We start from the raw sequence: 19,289 nt of genomic DNA, 5'->3' as shown, positions 1-19,289 counted from the left end.
TCTTTTAGAGTTTGTTCTGGGTTCCTCCTGACCTGTTGAGAGTAGCAGCACAGCTGATACGTGGCATGATTTGTGAAGATCGCCATTCCCATTTACCCCACGGCAATCTTTTGAGCGCCGGAGCATTTATTTATTTTTGTATCGATCACTGGTTAGATCACCAGGTGAAAACAAAGATGGGGGGGGGCGAAAGAAAACACCCAAAAACGAATGCAGACACCACATCTAATGATTGATAAGCTGCAATATTTTACATTATTGGGTCTTGGTTTAACCACTTGCCCACCAGGTTAATTCTGGCACTTCTCTCCTTCATGTGAAAATCACAATTTTTTTGCTAGAAAATTAATCAGAACCCCCAAACATTATATATTTTTTTTTAGCAGACATCCTAGGGAATAAAATGGCAGTCATTGCAATACTTTTTGTCACACCGTATTTGCGCAGCGGTCTTACAAGCGCACTTTTTTTGGATAAAAATCACTTTTTTGAATTAAAAAATAAGCCAACAATATATATTGTGAAAGATAATGTTACGCCGAGTAAAATGATACCCAACATGTCACGCTTAAAAATTGCGCCCGCTCGTGGCATGGCGTCAAACTTTTACCCTTAAAAATCTCGATAGGCGACGTTTAAAAAAATTCTACAGGTTGCATTTTTTGAGTTGCAGAGTAGGTCTAGGGCTAGAATTATTGCTCTCACTCTAACGATCGCGGCGATACCTCACTTGTGTGGTTTGAATACCGTTTTCATATGCGGGCGCTACTCGCGTATGCGTTTGCTTCTGCGCGCGAGCTCGTCGGGACGGGGCGATTTAAAAAATTTTTTTTTGGTTTTCTTATTTAGTTTTATAATTTTTTACACTGAAAAAAAAATAAATAAATAAATAAATTGATCACTTGTAAACATCCCTTGTAATAGAAAAAAGCATGACAGGTCCTCTTAAATATGAGATCTGGGGTCAAAAAGACCTCAGATCTCATAATAAGACTTAAATGCAAAAAAAAAAAAGTAATTTTTTCAAATGACAAAAAAAAAAAATGTTTCTTTAAGAGGCTGGGCGGGACTGACGTTTTGACGTCACTTCCGCCCAGCAGAGCTATGAGGACGGGTGAAGGAGATTTCTCCTTCAGTCCCGTCCCCGCTCAGCTGCCGGACACATCCGATCCCCTCCGCCGCTACCGACGGCTCCGGTAAGCGGCGGAGGGCGCGGGAGAGCGGCGGGAGGGGGGGCCCCCTCTCCCGCCACCGATAACAGCGATCTCGCGGCGAATCCGCCGCGGAGACCGCCGTTATCGTGTACACCACCGCCCCCTGAAAAGATGAATATCTCGGTTGTGGCAGCAGCTGCTGCCGTTATCGAGATATTCAACTTTAAAAACAGGACGTCTTTTTGACATGGGGCGGTGGTCAAGAGGTTAATACCGCTTTAAGTCCTCAACTGGTTAAAGTGATATTAAACCCTATTTTTTTAAATATTAAAAAGAGCTTATATACTTGCCTACTCTGCAGGAATATTGAAAAGCCGTGTCTTACCTCTTTTTTGAATCCCCTACCAGTGCTGTCTCCTCCTGCAGCAAGCCATGTTCTGAAGGGGGCACTTGGGTGGGCGCACTCCCAAGAAGCGTTGTGTGCAACTATAGACACACATAGCGGAGCTCGGCCACGCCCCCTGCTCCCTCCTCACAGGATATGACCGACAGCATCAGCAGGCTATGGCTCCCGATGCTTTCAGAGTCTGGGGGAGGGGGGGATTTGTCACAAGTGGAACAATTTTTACCTTAATGCAGGGAATGCCTTAACATAAAATGCCTTAAAAAAAATCACTTTAGAACCACTTTAAATACATTTCAACAAGATCATGAAACCAGTTGTCAAGGGATGGACTATCTGCATATCCAGAGAAACTTTTCCAGAAGCGGCTTTCTAAAGGCATAAGTGTTAGTATTCCTTGCATGTAGTATAACACTATTAAAACCACTGAAATGAAAGATATAAGCACCCGCACCTTTTCTCTGTCTGTCTTGTGTGGGTCTTTTCTCCATCCTTCTGGGAGGGGAAAGGTCAGAATCAGAATCATGACGCATGGAGGAATGAGGGGATGAACGACCAGATGGCAGGCTTCTATCTGCTCCTTTCTTTGGAGAAGAATCAGAGGAGTGCATTCTGTTTTTCTCAAGCCAGGAGTCTTGTCTATTTTTGGTAGAGGATGGACTTTGAGAATGCTTTTTCTTACTAGAAGGATACGAGTCAGAATTGACTTCATTTTTTCCCCAACGCTTAGCAGAAGAATCTGGGGAGCAATATCTATCGCGCCTTAGAGAGGAATTCATCGGATAATCCTTTCTCAACACTCTAGAAGGGGAACATCTTCTGCCATCTTGTTGGTGTTTTTTAGGTGGAGAACGCCTGCCTTTCCGCGGTGGGGACAGGTCCGGAGAGCCACGCCTTCCTTTCCGCGGTGGGGACAGGTCCGGAGAGCCACGCCTTCCTTTCCGTGGTGGGGACAGGTCCGGAGAGCCACGCCTTCCTTTCCGTGGTGGGGACAGGTCCGGAGAGCCACGCCTTCCTTTCCGTGGTGGGGACAGGTCCGGAGAGCCACGCCTTCCTTTCCGCGGTGGGGACAGGTCCGGAGAGCCACGCCTTCCTTTCCGCGGTGGGGACAGGTCCGGAGAGCCACGCCTTCCTTTCCGCGGTGGGGACAGGTCCGGAGAACCACGCCTTCCTTTCCGCGGTGGGGACAGGTCCGGAGAGCCACGCCTTCCTTTCCGTGGTGGGGACAGGTCCGGAGAACCACGCCTTCCTTTCCGTGGTGGGGACAGGTCCGGAGAGCCACGCCTTCCTTTCCGTGGTGGGGAGAGATTAGAGCCACTCTTTGCTTTCCGTGGTGGAGAGAGGTCTGGAGAGCCAGGTCTTCCCTTTCTTGGTGGGGAGAGGTCATTAGAGCCACTCCTTCCTTTCCGTGGTGCGGAGGAGTCTGGAGAGGCATGCATCCCTTTCCTTGGTAGAAAGGAATCTGGAGAGTCCTGTCTGTCTTTCTGTGATGGAGAGAAGTCCGGCGAATCATGCCTCCCTTTCCGTGGTGAGGAGGAGTCAGGAGAATCATGCCTCCCTTTTTGTGTTGGGGAAGAGTCCGGAGAGTCATGTCTGCTTCTCTGAGGCGAGGAAGGGTCTGGTGAATCATGTCGGACTTTGAGAGCTGCTGAGGCATCTGGTGAGACTGAATCATAATCAGTCATTTTGAGTGATTCTTCTAGATTTGCCCTTTATGCAGCAGAAAGATAAAAAAAAAAAAATTTTAATAACAAAAATGTCAGCATCAACAAGAGTCATTCTTACAGCACTTTTTCATTTCATAGTATAATACAATCTGTTCTCTTTTCATGATCTGGTATTTTTATTCATACAAAAGTGTAAATGGTGTGTTCCCATCTTCTACCATTGAAAAACTTCTCTTCTGCAGCAGTCAACCAGTGTACCATTTGGACAGTCTGCTTTAGGGACTCCTTCAAGACAGTGAACACACCCCTGTTCACTCGTTCATCCATTTGCTCATTGTACATAGCTTTCCACTCTATAACTGTGTGCTTGATTTACCCATTTCTAAGGATTCTTAAGCTTCATATGTGCCTGTTAAAAATTAAAAAGTATCTAAAGCCCAATTTCTTTTAAGTGTCGGATAGTGTGTTTAGGGATTAGAAACCCTGTATGGTATTTATGCATGAAGTGTCTGGTGCTAGATGGATTTGTCTACGGGTATTTATGTTCTGGTGACAATTGTCTAAAGGGGCATTTTTTCCACTACTCAGATATTTCTAAATTGTAGGCCTGAGGTGACGTGCCATATGCAATTACTCTATCTGGTTCCCATCGGCATCATTCCAATATATACAAATGATCAAAAACGGGAGAAAAAGAAGGGAAAGGCTTTATATATTCCTTTGAGAACCACTTCCAAACCATTTACTATAAAAATAGCAAGTTGTATTATGTAGTACAATAAAACAGTTACAATCTTACAGTGGGGCATAGACCTATCTGATCCCTAGACAATAGATAGCTTTGATGTCCATGCCATTTATACCATACTGGGTCCCCCTTCTGTCTCATTTGATGCGGTTTGTTCTCGTGGGCTGGTAGGTGCAACTTTGAGAAAGATTTTTCCTTGCTTTTATGATCATATTTTTACACATATATCCTTCAGATTGAGAGTCATAGCTGTGTGTACATAGAATAATTTACAATACACCTGTGGTCCCGAGGAAGCAGGGCTTCCCACAAAACACGTAGACCAACGACGTATTAATCCAGGGCTTGAAAATTCAGTTTACCAAACGCGAGGGTAGATTCCTTTCTGGAAAGCACAGTAATGCCCTGTACATTTATTGATAGAGCAGGTGGCTTGCAATGTGATCCCCAGGCCTGGGGATCTATTTGCATTCCACTTGCGCTCCAAGCTTCATTTTGAAGCCGATTTCCGGTTCCTTCGGCATCGCCATTACATTGGCGGCACCGCTGAGGGGACAGGTGCAGGAGAGGTCTGCTCTCCTCCGCTGAGGGAGACATGAGGAGAGGTCCGCTCTCCACTGCGTGAAGAAGAGGTCTGCCAATGGTGCACATCCCTACACCCACCCGCCCACCGTACACCCGCGATTTGCAGATATTTATGTACCAGACCAAAGCATGGAATTTGTTTTGGGGTGTAATTGCATGTATGCTTATGACGTATGTGAGAAATAACGTGTTAATATGACAATTGTGTGTAAAACAAACAAAAAAAATTATATATATATATATATATATATTTTTTTTTTTTTTTTTTTTTTTTTTTTTTCTTAATTCTCTAAAGAATTGTGGGGGGAAAAAATTACAACTTCAAAAAACTCAACATGCCACTTACTAAATACCTTGGATGGTCTACTTTCCAAAAAAAGGTAATTTGGAGGGTATTTGTACTGTCCTGACATTTCAGGGCCTCAACAAATGAGGTAGGCAGTCAGTACATAAGGATTGATCAAGTTTCAATGATACATAGCATAGCTTGTAGACCAACTTTCACAGACTTAATATATACTAATTTGGGCTAATTTTACCAATCATATGTAGCAGTATACATTTTGGGCTAAATTTAAGAAAAAAGTTACTTTTTTGCAAAATTTTATAATAGCAATAAAAAAAAATTGCGGCCGCGATGTCTGCTGGGCACCCGCGATTGCCTGTCACTCAGCAGAGACATGGATCTGTGTGTGTAAACACCCTGGGGAGCGCACCCGGAAATATCCGTAATCACGGTAAATGGCCACTGATAGCGGCCGTTTACCACGTGATCACTGTCAATTGACAGAGCGATCACAACAACAAACCAGCATAACGTCCGGTTCCTCTCCCCTCTCTGTACCGAGTGAGAGGAGAGGGTGAGAGATCGTTTGCAGCAGTGCTGTGGGCTGGATCTGTAGTGCCCACATCGCTGCTCAGTGCACCATCCAGCCACACCCATACTCCTCCTTCCATACTCTGCAATACTAATCCGTCCATGATGAGTCCATCCATACTCTGCATTAGGGCCCTTTCACACATGCGGACCGTATGTCCGCATTTTCATCTATCCGTTGCGGATGAAAACGGGACATACATTGGTCCCTATGTGATTACGGGTGTCAGAGGATGACCATCCGCTGACACCCGGAGCGGATCATTACTGATCCGCCCGTGTGAAAGGGCCCCAACTCGTCCAGCCATCCTCTGCAACGCTCAGCCGTCCAGCCATCCTCTGCAACGCTCAGCCGTCCAGCCATCCTCTGCAACGCTCAGCCATCCTCTGCAACACTCAGCCATCCTCTGCAACACTCAGCCATCCTCTGCAACACTCAGCCATCCTCTGCAACACTCAGCCATCCTCTGCAACACTCAGCCATCCTCTGCAACACTCAGCCATCCTCTGCAACACTCAGCCATCCTCTGCAACACTCAGCCATCCTCTGCAACACTCAGCCATCCTCTGCAACACTCAGCCATCCTCTGCAACACTCAGCCATCCTCTGCAACACTCAGCCATCCTCTGCAACACTCAGCCATCCTCTGCAACACTCAGCCATCCTCTGCAACACTCAGCCATCCTCTGCAACACTCAGCCATCCTCTGCAACACTCAGCCATCCTCTGCAACACTCAGCCATCCTCTGCAACACTCAGCCATCCTCTGCAACACTCAGCCATCCTCTGCAACACTCAGCCATCCTCTGCAACACTCAGCCATCCTCTGCAACACTCAGCCATCCTCTGCAACACTCAGCCATCCTCTGCAACACTCAGCCATCCTCTGCAACACTCAGCCATCCTCTGCAACACTCAGCCATCCTCTGCAACACTCAGCCATCCTCTGCAACACTCAGCCATCCTCTGCAACACTCAGCCATCCTCTGCAACACTCAGCCATCCTCTGCAACACTCAGCCATCCTCTGCAACACTCAGCCATCCTCTGCAACACTCAGCCATCCTCTGCAACACTCAGCCATCCTCTGCAACACTCAGCCATCCTCTGCAACACTCAGCCATCCTCTGCAACACTCAGCCATCCTCTGCAACACTCAGCCATCCAGCCATCCACATCCATGGCTCATCCATGCCATATCAGCGCCTCAAAGTGTAATTAGATAGTCAAATTAGACTTGAAATTTATGCCCCTAGAACGCCTGCTGGGCCTCTATGTGGCCAGGCTGTGTAAAAGTCTCACATGTGGTATCCCCATACTTGGGAGGAGTAGCAGAATGTATTTTGGGGTGTAATTTGTGGTATGCATTTGCTGTGTGAGACATAACCTGATAATGGCAATTTTGTGAAGAAAAAAAAAAAAGAAGAAATTACTTGATTTTGCAAAGAATTGTGGGAAAAAATTACAACTTCAAAAACTTCAACGTGCCTTTTTCTAAATACCTTGGAATGTCTACTTTCCAAAAAGGGGTCATTTGGGGGTATATGTACTTTCCTGGCATGTAAGGGTCTCAAGAAATGAGGCTGTCAGTACTTCAGGTGTAATCAATTTTCACAGATTGGCACCATAGCTCGTGGACTAACTTTCTCACTGACCAAATAATATACAACAATTTTGATTATTTTTACCATAGATATGTAGCAGTATAAATGTTGGCCAAAATTTATGAAGAAAATGTTGCTAAATGTTAACAGAAAAATATATTTTTTTTAACAGAATTTTCAGCTGTGATTAAATTCCACCAAAAGAAAGCAATATGTGGGAAAAATTACAAAAATGTCATGGGTACAGTGTTGCATTACTGAGTAATTGTCATTCAAAGTGTGAGAGCACCGAAAGCTGGAAATTGGTCTGGTAAGGAAGTGCCCAGTGGTCAAGTGGTTTAAAGGCTTACATATACCCAGTGAAGTCAATAGCCTCAGATGACCAGGCCATTTTTTTGCGATACGGCACCGCGTTACTTTAACTGACAATTGCGCGGTTGTGCGATGCTGTACCCAAATAAAATTGAGGTGTTTTTTTTCCCCACAAATAGGAGCTTTTCTTTCGGTTAGGGCTGCAACTAACTATTATTTTCAAAGAACTGGGGTGTATAATTTAGTTAATATCTAAAGTTTAAAAAAACTAAAAAGCTATTTATTCTTAAAAATCTGTGGTAAATCTAAATAACCAACTATATGATTAGGGAGCAAAATCTCTAATCCACTGAGAATAACTGACAGATTAAATATACTGTATATATTATTAGAGCAGTGGTTCTCAACCTGGGGGTCGGGACCCCCTTGGGGGTCAAATGAGGATTTGCCAGGGGTCACCAAAACCTGGGCTGTTCATGAAGCCTGTGGCTGCACACTCAGCCTCTTCTCAGCTGTCCATTCAGTTTACGGCATGGCTGGGGGACAGGGACTAGAGGTCAGCTGACTGGTGAGGAACGTGAAGTGGGAGGGGCCGGAGGAGACCCCATCTCCCGATTTTGGCATAGGTGTCACTGCTGCAAGAAACCACAAAGTCGGAGACACAGCGAGTAACACTGCCTGTGATTAGAGTTGCCTTTAAAAGTCCCCACTACAGTTCTCATAAGCAGATGACCTTGATCAAGAGCACCTAAGTTGGCTGATCCCAACTCTCCGCCAGCACTGCCACTGATCCAAACTCTCCGCCAGCACTGCCACTGATCCAAACTCTCCGCCAGCACTGCCACTGATCCAAACTCTCCGCCAGCACTGCCACTGATCCAAACTCTCCGCCAGCACTGCCACTGATCCCAATCCCCCCGCCAGCACTGCCACTGATCCCAATCCCCCCGCCAGCACTGCCACTGATCCCAATCCCCCCACCAGCACTGCCACTGATCCCAATCCCCCCACCAGCACTGCCACTGATCCCAATCCCCCACCAGCACTGCCACTGATCCCAATCCCCCCACCAGCACTGCCACTGATCCCAATCCCCCCACCAGGGAGTAAGAGAAGGATTAAAGATAGATAATACATGGAAGGGAGAGGAACAAAGAAAATGAATAAGAGAAAGAACAAGAAAGACAGCTAGAGAGGGACAGGGGAAAACAAACAAGAAATTAGGCTAGAGAGATTTTAATTTCTTGTTTGAAGAAGGAGAACAAAGAGTGGAATCCTAAATCGTACCATAAGGGGTTTTAATACTGTACGAGTGGAAGGGAGCCATAAACGTCCGTGAGTTAGGGGCGCAAATTACTTGTCTTGCCTTGGGTGCCGACAAACCACGCTAGGAAAATAATTTTACTGTTAGGGGTCCCCACAACTTGGGAAATTTTATCAAGGGGCCACGGCACTAGAAAGGTTGAGAACCACTGTATTAGAGGGTGAATCTGGTAAATATCAGATATCATTAGAAAACTTTTCAGACAGTGTATGCGATTTTCATTCAGAAATGACATTCACTTTAAAACTGAATGTTAAAAGCAAGCAAGCAAATTTCAAACAACATTCTTTCATTCAGTGAATGTACAAAGATTTTTGCTGCAAAAACACATTACATGCTTTTCTGCAGCTTCTCCATTGAAGTATATTGAACCAAAAAAAATCAGTTTTGCATTGAAAAAAGTCCTTGACCCTTTCCAAATAGGCAGCAGCTTCCCATAGGAAACCAAGGTAAATGAACTGGTGTGAACCAGGCCTAAAACGTTTAGTAACATAATGGGGTTAAAAAAACAAATTAGCCCTTTATAGTACAAAAAGAGCAAATAATCGCTACTGTAAGGGGTTCATTTTTTTTACAGTCAAACTAATATTTACAGTAGCGATTATTTTCTCTTTTTGTACTATAAAGAACAAATATTCGTTTTTTTTAACCCATTATGTTACTGGCTGATTAATCGATTATGAAAATGGTAATCGATTTCATAATCGATTGAATTGTTGTTTCGCCCCTACTTTTGGTAGCATTTGATCACCTGTGTTTTTTTTTTTTTTTTAAATATATAAAAACATAAAAATGATTTTCACAAATAAAAAACTGATAATTGGCATGTGCGTATGTATTCACCCCCTTTGTTATGAAGCCCATAAAAAGTTTTGGTGCAACCAATTACCTTCAGAAGTCACATAATTAGTGAAATCATGTCCACCTGTGTGCAATCTAAGTGTCACATGATCTGTCATTACATATACACACCTTTTTGAAAGGCCCCAGAGGCTGAAACACCTAAGCAAGAGGCACCACTAACCAAACACTGCCATGAAGACCAAGGAACTCTCCAAACAAGTAAGGGACAATGTTGTTGAGAAGCACAAGTCAGGGTTAGGTTATAAAAAAATATCCAAATCTTTGATGATCCCTAGGAGCACCATCAAATCTATCATAACCAAATGGAAAGAACATGGCACAACAGCAAACCGGCCAAGAGACGGCGCACACCAAAACTCGCAGACCAGACAAGGAGGGCATTAATCAGAGGCAGCACAGAGACCTACTGTAAACCTGGAGGAGCTGCAGAGTTCCACAGCAGAGACTGGAGTATCTGTACATAGGACTACAATAAGCTGTACGCTCCACAGAGTTGGTCTTTATGGCAGAGTGGCCAGAAGAAAGCCATTACTTTCAACAAAAAACAAAATGGCACGTTTTGAGTTTGCGAAAAGGCATGTGGGAGACTCCCAAAATATATGGGGGAAGGTGCTCTGTCTGATGAGACTAAAATTACCTTTTTGGCCAAAGAAAACGCTATGCCTGGCGCAAACCCATCACATCACCCAAAGAACTCATCCCCACAGTGAAACATGGTGGTGGCAGCATCGTGATGTGGGGATGTTTTTCAGCAGTTGGGACTGAGAAACACTGGTCAGAGTTGAGTGGAAGATGGATGGTGCTAAATACAGGGATATTCTTGACGAAAACCTGTACAACTCTGTATGATTTGTGGCTAGGACGGAGGTTCACCTTCCAGCAGGACAATGACACCAAACAAACTGCTAAAGCAACACTTGAGTGGTTTAAGGGGAAACATATAAATGTGTTGGAATGGCCTAGTCAATGCCCAGACCTCAATCCAACAGAAAATCTGTGGTCAGACTTAAAGATTGCTGTTCATAAGCACAAACTATCCAACTTGAAGGAGCTGGAGCAGTTTTGCAAGGAGGAATGGGCAAAAATTCCAGTGGTAAGATGCGACAAGCTCATAGAGCAGAGGTCTCAAACTGGTGGCCCTCCAGCTGTTGCGAAACTACAAGTCCCATCGTGCCTCTGCCTGTGGGAGTCGTGCTTGTAACTGTCAGCCTCGCAGTGCCTCGTGGGACTTGTAGTTCTGCAACAGCTGGAGGGCCGCCACTTTGAGACCCCTGTCAGAGACTTATCCGAATTGACTTGGAGCTGTGATAGCTGCAAAAGGTGGCTCTACAAAGTATTGACTTTAGGGGTGTGAATAGTTATGCACATTGACTATTTCTGTTATTTTGTCCTATTTGTTGCTTGCTTCACAAAAAAAAAAAAAATAAATAAAAAAAACACACACACACACACAATCTTCAAAGTTGTGGGCATGTTCTGTAAATTAAATGATGCAAATCCTCAAACAATCCATGTTAATGCCAGGTTGTGGGGCAACAAAACACGAAAAATGCCAAGGGGGTGAATACTTTTGCAAGGCACTGTATAGCCAGGTGAAGAAACACAGCCACCTCATTTTAGTGCCAAGTTCCCCCTCTTTTTTTACTGTCAAACGGCAGAGCCTTAGTGGGCAGGAAAGGGTCTGGCACTTGCATTTCACAGCTAAATGATAAGGGGTACAGGAAGGATGGTGTGGGATTTAGTGGCAACTTGGCCAAAAGCCAAGACCCTGTGTGCAGCCTGGGTCTGGTACCCAGAGGACTCCACATTTACATCAAAATTGATTTGAAGATTAAAGCAGGCACTTGCAGGGAATCCAAGGTATCTGCAATTCATTTGTTAGTGGTATAAAAAAAAAAAAAAAAAAACACATCTGAAAACGCTTGTATGGTAAGCCAGGGGTTACGTATGGTGGTCATAGAGGGGTCGCATCGGTGTTCCACAGGAGTTCTGATGTTTCTAGTTGCTGGGCAATCTGCAAAACCCGATTCTGTGACATTTTATTTCCTTTTTTTAATAGTGAAGACTGCAGACTCACTTGAGGACCACCACTCTGCAATATCTTAAATTCTGCACACTATTGGTATAGGTCAATTTATTAATTTTATTAAATAGTTTTGAACATATTAGGACAATGATAACAGCACTGCAACACACAATTTACCTTGATTCTGAAGCAGGTGATCCATCAGCTTCAGGAGCCTCGTCATCTGTAATAAGATAGACATATTATTCCTCCACTATTAAACATTACTAACATAACATTTAGGGTGCAAGGATTAAGCAGGAGCAGCTTATGTACAGTATATAGTTAAATAACAAAAACGTAATACAACATAAGCTAAGCTCTAGGCACACAAAGCCCCATTCACACTTGTGTGACTTGTAATGCGACTTTGGACCCCAAAGTCCCATGACAAGTTGCACCCCATGTTTGCCAATAAGTACTGTTCGCATCTGTGCGATTTAAACTCGCAGCAACTTTAAAGTATTTTCTGCACTACTTTGGTCTCCATTTTAATGCGACATGAAAGACACTCCCTCACCTTGGCAGTTGGATCTTAAAATTATAAAAATTTCTATTCAAAAGGTACATTAAAATCAACTGGGACAAGATATTGCTCCTGCCAGGTTCAGCTACCTCACTCTTGTATAAAACAAGGATCCCGATCTGGTTCCGATGGGGTGCTCAAAGAAAAAAGGGTAGGCATAGTGCTCTCTACAAGTTAAAATAATATTTCTTTATTAAAATAACACTCACATAATATTAAAATCTGTCTGGCTTATCTGGTGTAATCAGGCTTAAAGGAGAAATTCCTGAATGTCGCGGTCACAATTAAATCTCCCTTGTCTCCTGGATGCCAGCATTACGCTCGCACTGACTGATCTTCACGTTCAGCCAAGCGTTACGTCAAAAAACTTCATCAGGGGTATTGGTTTTCAATGCTTTTTTTCCAGAAATTGAAGTGTGATGCATGTTTTTTTTTTTTTTATCAAAAAGCTTTTATTTGAGCAGAATAACAACGTACAGGGCATACAGAAAGCATATGGGTACAGTACATGTCCGGTGGTTACAGGTAGAATATAGGTACAGGAGTGTCAGCAAGAGGTACACTGAACATAGGTGACATGGAACGCAACAACATTTTAAACCCAATTGCCCCGGAATGTAGATACATTGCAACAGAGTTAACTGTCAGGCCACCCGCGCCCCTCCCAGTCTCCCACTCCCCTCCATACGACCGGAGACTCCGAGTGTTTTTTATCCCTCCTGAGTGCAGGTTGCAGAGGAGTTCAGCCACTTCCCCCAAATTTTTTCGTACTTGGCCGGGCAGCCCCTATGTGAGTAGACCAGTTTCTTGTACGGCAGTACACTGTTGACCTCTGCCAGCCAGTGGGACAATTCTGGGGGTTCCGACCTCATCCACACCCGTGCTATGACCTTTCGGGCTATAAATAGCGTCTCATGTAGGAACACTGTAAGGGATTTATTTATGCCGACACCTGGGAAAATTCCCAGCAGGCATGGTTTGGGCTGTAGAGTGATAGGGGACCCCATTTTGTCATGGAGGAATTTTACCACCTGTTCCCAGAAGGCCTGAACCTTAGTGCACTGCCAAATTAAGTGGAAGAAGGTGCCCGTGTCCTGAGTACACATTGGACACGTAGCAGGGAGGTCCCTCTTGTACCTGGAGATCCTTAGAGGTGTATGGTATGCTTTATTCACGATAAAGGTTTGCGTAAGGCGGTCTGACAACTTTGGGGGTGATGCATGTTTATATACAGCACTTTTATAAGGCCTTTCACACTTGTATGACTTGAAGCAATGCCTGTGTAATCTTGAGGTCTATGAACCTCAAGTCGCATCAAAGTCAGACTAAAGTAGTGCAGATATAAACAGTACTCATTGGAAATCATGGGGTACGACTTTGCAGTCCCAAGTCGCAGGACAAGTCACACAAGTGTGAAAGGGGCCTAAGTCACACTTGTGTGATTGCATTTTGAGTTCTTCATTATCAGCTGTAAACTAGTTTTGAACATTGTCTGTCTTAACAGAGCTAAAACATTTCTAAACTACCCTCCTGCATTGTATGTTAATGAGATATAGCTCACTGTGGGTGTGTGGGGACAAGACACTGCAAAGGTGGGTACAAATCAATCAAAATGTGGCCAGTTTAACAGTGATTTGTGTGTGCCCCCTCTCGTTCAGCACAAGTTGATTGGTAGATCAACTTTGTGTCAAACGGCCATGCTGGAAAATTTTCATCGATCAGCACCTGCAGCCAATCGGCTACAAATGCTGCTCAGTGTATTCTGACAGTGAAGGTTCCCCACTGTCAAAACACAATTTTGCAGCAAGGAAGATTCCTCCATTCAATTTTCTTGTGTGGATATGGGGGGGGGGGGGGGGGGCTGGAGTCCATTTGGCTTTTTTTGTGGGTTGTAAAAAAACAAAGTTTTTTAAAAATGTCATTTAAAACGATCGTGTGTGAGCTTCAGAGCATTTTTCGGGTTCTGAAAAACGGTCAAATTTTTTTTCCCCAACATGCTCTATTTTTTCAGCTAAATCAGCCCCAAGGGTGGCGTCATCCGCATGGAACTTCCCCTTTATAGTGCCGTCGTACGTCACTGCGCTTTGCTAGAGCTTTTTTTTTTTTAAACGATCATGTGTAGGCAACGCCGTTTTAATGATGAAGTTGAAAAAAAAAAGGTTGTTTTTTCTAGAGCCTGAAAAACGTTGTTTAGAACCCGAAAAATGATCGTGTATACGCGGCATTAGTGAATCGCTTCTGAGCTGAAAACACATTCTCCTATTGGCAAACATCACTTCCTGAAAGTGAGGGTGCACGGTGATCAATTTGATACGTTTTGGCAGCTGTCAGGTCCCAAATCCAGTGATTCTTGAAGATTAAACAGTAGCAGTTTTTTCTGCTCTGAAGTAACAGCTGTTTGTTTGACCATAACCTGTGCAAGATGTAATTAACCCTTAGTAAGTATGTCACCAAAAAATACATTTCTGTTGCAGAAGACACCTCAAATCTGTCTTGTAATATCATTTGGAATTCTGGGAAAATCAGGGAGTAAATTACTCAAAACAATAATTTTTTTTTTTCTACACCTCCCAAAAATGTAAACACCTCCAGATTGGCACATGCTGCACTGAATTTCACAGAAAATGACAGCTGCCGATTTAATTTTATTTAATTTCAAATGTTTACATTTACAATAAGGCTCGTGTAGCAATTGTATATGCCATTTTTCATTTTCTATATTCTTTTCTCATGAAAGTGGAGGAAGTGGCACCAAGACTGCTAGGAAGCCCACTGTGGTCTTCTGTGATGAGACAGCCCTGGACCACAAGATTCCTCCTGGGAGGATATGTCTATAGAGGGTTCTCAATTGTCCACAGTTTCTTCATGCTGTAGGGAGGGGCATAAAAGTAGCCATGTTTGCATCCAATGCATCCTAAACTAGTTAGAACTCTTGACAGCTGATCCCACAAACCAGAAATGGATGTGGAAAATCAGACACAAAGGAACAGGAGGATAGTGCCCCAGAGACAATTGAAAAACTACACAAGGACAGCGGGTCCAGAGCTAATTTTACCTTTGCAGGGCAAACTGTGTAGGGCTTCCTCTCTACCTGTTAGAGGGATTAGGGAGCATTGTCCTTTGAAACGCTATATAGGGAGCAGCCACTAAGCTGAGGGGAGTGTCGGCACAAGCCAAAATACCCAAGTGGCAGTCAGGCCAGGTGAACAAGTTCCCCCAAGTACTCACTGTGCCTTTGTGCTAAAGCTGCTGTGCAAGGGATGTGGCAGAGAAGTTGAAGTCCCCCTGTTCAGTAGCAGCTGCAGACCAGCAAAACCAATCTTTACCCATCAGGATTCTTGAGTCCTCTCCAGGGAAATAATTGCTCTAAACCTGTAAAGCACCCTGCCACTGATGTCACCTGGTATACAGTAACAGAGTTCTTTACCTGCAGAATCCAGCCCTGGCAACATTACAGGCCATCTCTGCTCTTGCATGCAAGGTCAGGGTACCTTCTGGCCATAGTGACCATTCCAGGTGAAACCCTCCTCTAACCCTGCAGCGGTGTAAGGAAGAGACCAAAAAATAGCGACTAAAGCCCACAAAAGGAGATCTTAAAAAGAGACATTAGGCACATCCATCACCTAAGGACACAGCTAAAAATGGAAGCTAAGCTGGTAGAGGTTGAATCCTGGGCGAGGATTCCTGCCTTTTTTGGACCGTGTCCATTCTCCTGCAGGTGCCCTATGATGAACTATTAGGAAAGACAAATTTGAGGTCAGTTTGATGTTGCATTTACCTTGGATCCGCCTCCACTTGTTGCTGTTCTTGAATTGTTCCATTTGTTTCACTTCCTCCGGCCGCTCGTCTACAAAATCTGCCACCTAAAAAAGCATATGACCGTTATTTACAACATAACATACTAAAGACTATCTCCAGATTTGCAAGATTCTGTATATTTATCTTAATAAAACACTTTTTGCATTAACAAAAACTATAGAAAAGAAAATCATGTGCCCAAAAACGCTGAATTTTATTTACCCAATCAAACATTAAACCATTTAAATCCCAGCTCCAGGAAACTTGAAAATTCTCCCTTGCAGTGTGAACTGCTAGTTTAGTCTAGGGGAGAGAACAAGCAGTTTTACTTTCTTGATCCATTGCTTCCCTGGCCGATGCCACTCTCCCATGGCCCAGCGCTGGACTATCCCTCTGCCTCCTCAAAACCAGTGCAGGGCTATGGACCCTTCATTGGTCTTAATGATGTCAGAACCTTAGACTATATAAACATGCCCTTCGGACTAAGGTCCTACGCTTTGCCCGTGGGAAAATACGATTGTGGGTACGAGGCTTAAGCCTACCTATTGCATGGCTCAACTTTCATCCTATGCAAGTGACTCCCTGTAGTAATCTCTACATGTTCAAAGATTGGCTACATTGATTAGAGTGCTGGTTGTGAAAACCAAAACAACTAATCACTGCAAAAGATCTGCAAATTTTACTTTGCTTTATTCCAATTCTTCCTGGTTAAGCTTTCCTGCTTCCTTGATCCCTTTAATGCTAATAAGACAGGAGGTGAAGATTCAGACCCATTGACCCAGTGGAGAGGTAACATAGGAAGCTGCATTGCTGATCCAGGATACAAGTTTACCTTACAAAGTGAAAGCGATACCAACTGTAAATTAAAGTGCTGCACACCCCCGATTTAACTTGAGAAAGGAAAAAATTACCCGAGGGGCTTTGAATTGCAGCAATAAGTAGAAATTTATTAAATGGAAGTTACAAAAAAAGTATAAAGTTTATTGGATGAAAAAACATATAAAAGTGGAAAAAAACATCCGATAGGACATGAGCTCAACGTGATGATTAATTTATGGGCAAAACACTGACACATTTTGACCTTCGTAGCAATGGTGGTCTTCTTCTGGGTGAAAAAGATTTTTTATCTATATATATCATTATGAGGATTAGGGGGTGTTGGGGCGCTTACCAATAAATATACAAATATCTAGGAAAATAAAGTGCAATGTGCTCACTAATAATATATATATATAAATTATTGATCAATGAATATACAGTGATAATGTGGGGGGGGGGGGGTATTGTTGCTGTATTTTGTTTTTTTTCAGTATGCCATCTGTGATGGCACAGTTTTTTGTATGTTCCCGGTCATGTTGACCGACAGTTCACCTTGGTACTTTGTCAAGGTATGTTTTGTTCTTTTTGTATGTCTTATGCAAAAACCTTTAATAAACAGAAATTTTCAAAACAAAATATACAGTGATAATATCAATACAAATCAATTATGTGCAGCAATAAGGTGCATATAGTGATAAATAATAATAAAGTGCAAGAGGGCTACTAGCGTCCAATGTTTAAATCAATAAAGCCAAGTCCAAGTAATGATAGAGTATATATTATTATTTATCACTATATGCACCTTATTGCTGCACATAATTGATTTGTATTGATATTATCTCTGTATATTCATTGATCAATAATTTATATATATTATTAGTGAGCACATTGCATTTTATTTTCCTAGATATTTGTATATTTATTGGTAAGCGCCCCAACACCCCCTAATCCTCATATACTATTAGTGTGCAAACATTACCTAGTTGTGGCCGCTGCCTAGTTATTAGTCCACCATAGTTATATCTTTGGTGGATTTATATTTATTATTTAGTAGCTATTCTCATTTATTAGTGTGGTTTGCGCATTAGTTTTCCCCATTTCGCATATATTTCATTATAGAATCTATGCTTGCAAATCTTCTTCCCCCTGAAGACGACCGCCATTTCTACAAAGGTCGAAACGCGTCGGATTTTGCACATAAATTAATCGTCACAATGCCATATGAATTCAAATTGGCTGTATTTATTTATGCATAAGCTTTTATTGATGTTTTTGGAGCTCATGTCCTGATTCCTATCAGATGTTTTTTTTCCCACTTTATATGTTTTTTCATCCAATAAACTTTATACTTTTTTATAACTTCCATTTAATTAATTTCTACTTATTGCTGCAATTCAAAGCCTCTAGGGGTAATTCCTTTCTCCATAAGTTTACCTTAGACCTACGTGAATCTGTGGCCAGGCTATGGACATATCATATTTGACAATTCCTAACAAGTATTAAATGAGCTTTAAATAATGTCCTCGATGGCCACAATAGCTACAGGTTCTGTGGAAAAATTAAACCTCAAACATCACAGGACAACCACTGAAGTCGTTTAACTTGTTTTCTCAGCAGCGCAGCTCACTCTCTCTTTCCAGCAGTGATTTATCAGGAAGCCAGCCTTCCAATATCTAATACAAGCACATAAATGGTGGTCAGAGAGGGGCAGTGTAAGTTAAGCTGCTTAGAGAAGGACTTCAGTACTTCTGCTTAGACATTTGAAGATGAATTGTGCCCACAGTGCTGTCAGCTACAGGGGTCAGTAAGTGCTTACTTTAAAGCGGTTCTCCACCCTAAAGTGGAGTCCCGCTGATCGGAACCCTCCCCCCCTCCGGTGTCACATTTGACACCTTTCAGGGGGGTGCAGATACCTGTCTAAAGACATGTATTTGCACCCACTTCCGGCCCGGCATTCACGGGCAAAAGATGGGCATTCCGTCACATCCCGTCACCCCCCTCGTTGTGTGCTGGGAACACTCGGCTCCCAGCACACAGCGGGAGTCAATCGGCGTGCGCGGCGCGACTCGCGCATGCGCCGTAGGGAACCGGGCAGTGAAGCCGCAGCGCTTCACTTCCTGGTTCCCTCAGCGTGGATGGCGGGGGGAGCAGCAGAGAGACAAGCGATCGCTCGTCCTCTGCTGCGATCGGCGCTGGACTCCAGGACAGGTAAGTGTCCTAATATTAAAAGTCAGCAGCTGCAGTATTTGTAGCTGCTGGCTTTTAATATTTTTTTCCCATGGCACATCCGGTTTAATGCTCATGTGCTGCTTGTTAAGAATATGTAAAATACCTGAATGACCATAGCATGCCCAGAGGTTCTCTTTATGAAGAGAGTCAAAAGATGTTTACCACGGGTTGGTCCTCTTCCTCTTCGACCGCCTCCTCTTTGGTCTTGCTTTCTTTCTTCCAGTCTTCAGCATCATCGTCTACTATCCGCATACTGCAGGAAAAAATAAAGAATAATGACCAAGACACTACAGGAATTATATCTTATGTTTTAG

General features: G+C 43.4%; 1 protein-coding gene across 4 annotated transcripts in view; it reads right to left on the bottom strand.

Annotated features, from left to right (window-relative positions):
* Window positions 1–19,289, bottom strand: part of BUD13 (BUD13 homolog) — a 54,956-nt gene that overhangs the window by 33,969 nt on the left and 1,698 nt on the right. The window contains exons 2-6 of one of the 4 annotated variants that reach the window (XM_040325369.1): window positions 19,138–19,228; window positions 15,908–15,992; window positions 11,742–11,787; window positions 2,452–3,267; window positions 2,012–2,412 (exon numbers count right to left, since the gene is read on the bottom strand). In XM_040325369.1, the coding sequence (XP_040181303.1) occupies window positions 2,012–2,412; window positions 2,452–3,267; window positions 11,742–11,787; window positions 15,908–15,992; window positions 19,138–19,228 (1,439 nt within the window). Of the gene's footprint in view, window positions 1–2,011; window positions 3,268–11,741; window positions 11,788–15,907; window positions 15,993–19,137; window positions 19,229–19,289 lie in introns of all 4 variants that reach the window. The other 3 variants (XM_040325371.1, XM_040325370.1, XM_040325368.1) reach the window with 3 other exon arrangements.

This window comes from Rana temporaria, chromosome 10 (assembly GCF_905171775.1).
Source record: "Rana temporaria chromosome 10, aRanTem1.1, whole genome shotgun sequence".
NCBI classification, from domain to species: Eukaryota; Metazoa; Chordata; class Amphibia; order Anura; family Ranidae; genus Rana; species Rana temporaria.
Note: the sequence above shows the minus strand (reverse complement) of the source record. Positions and strands in the feature narration are given on the sequence as shown.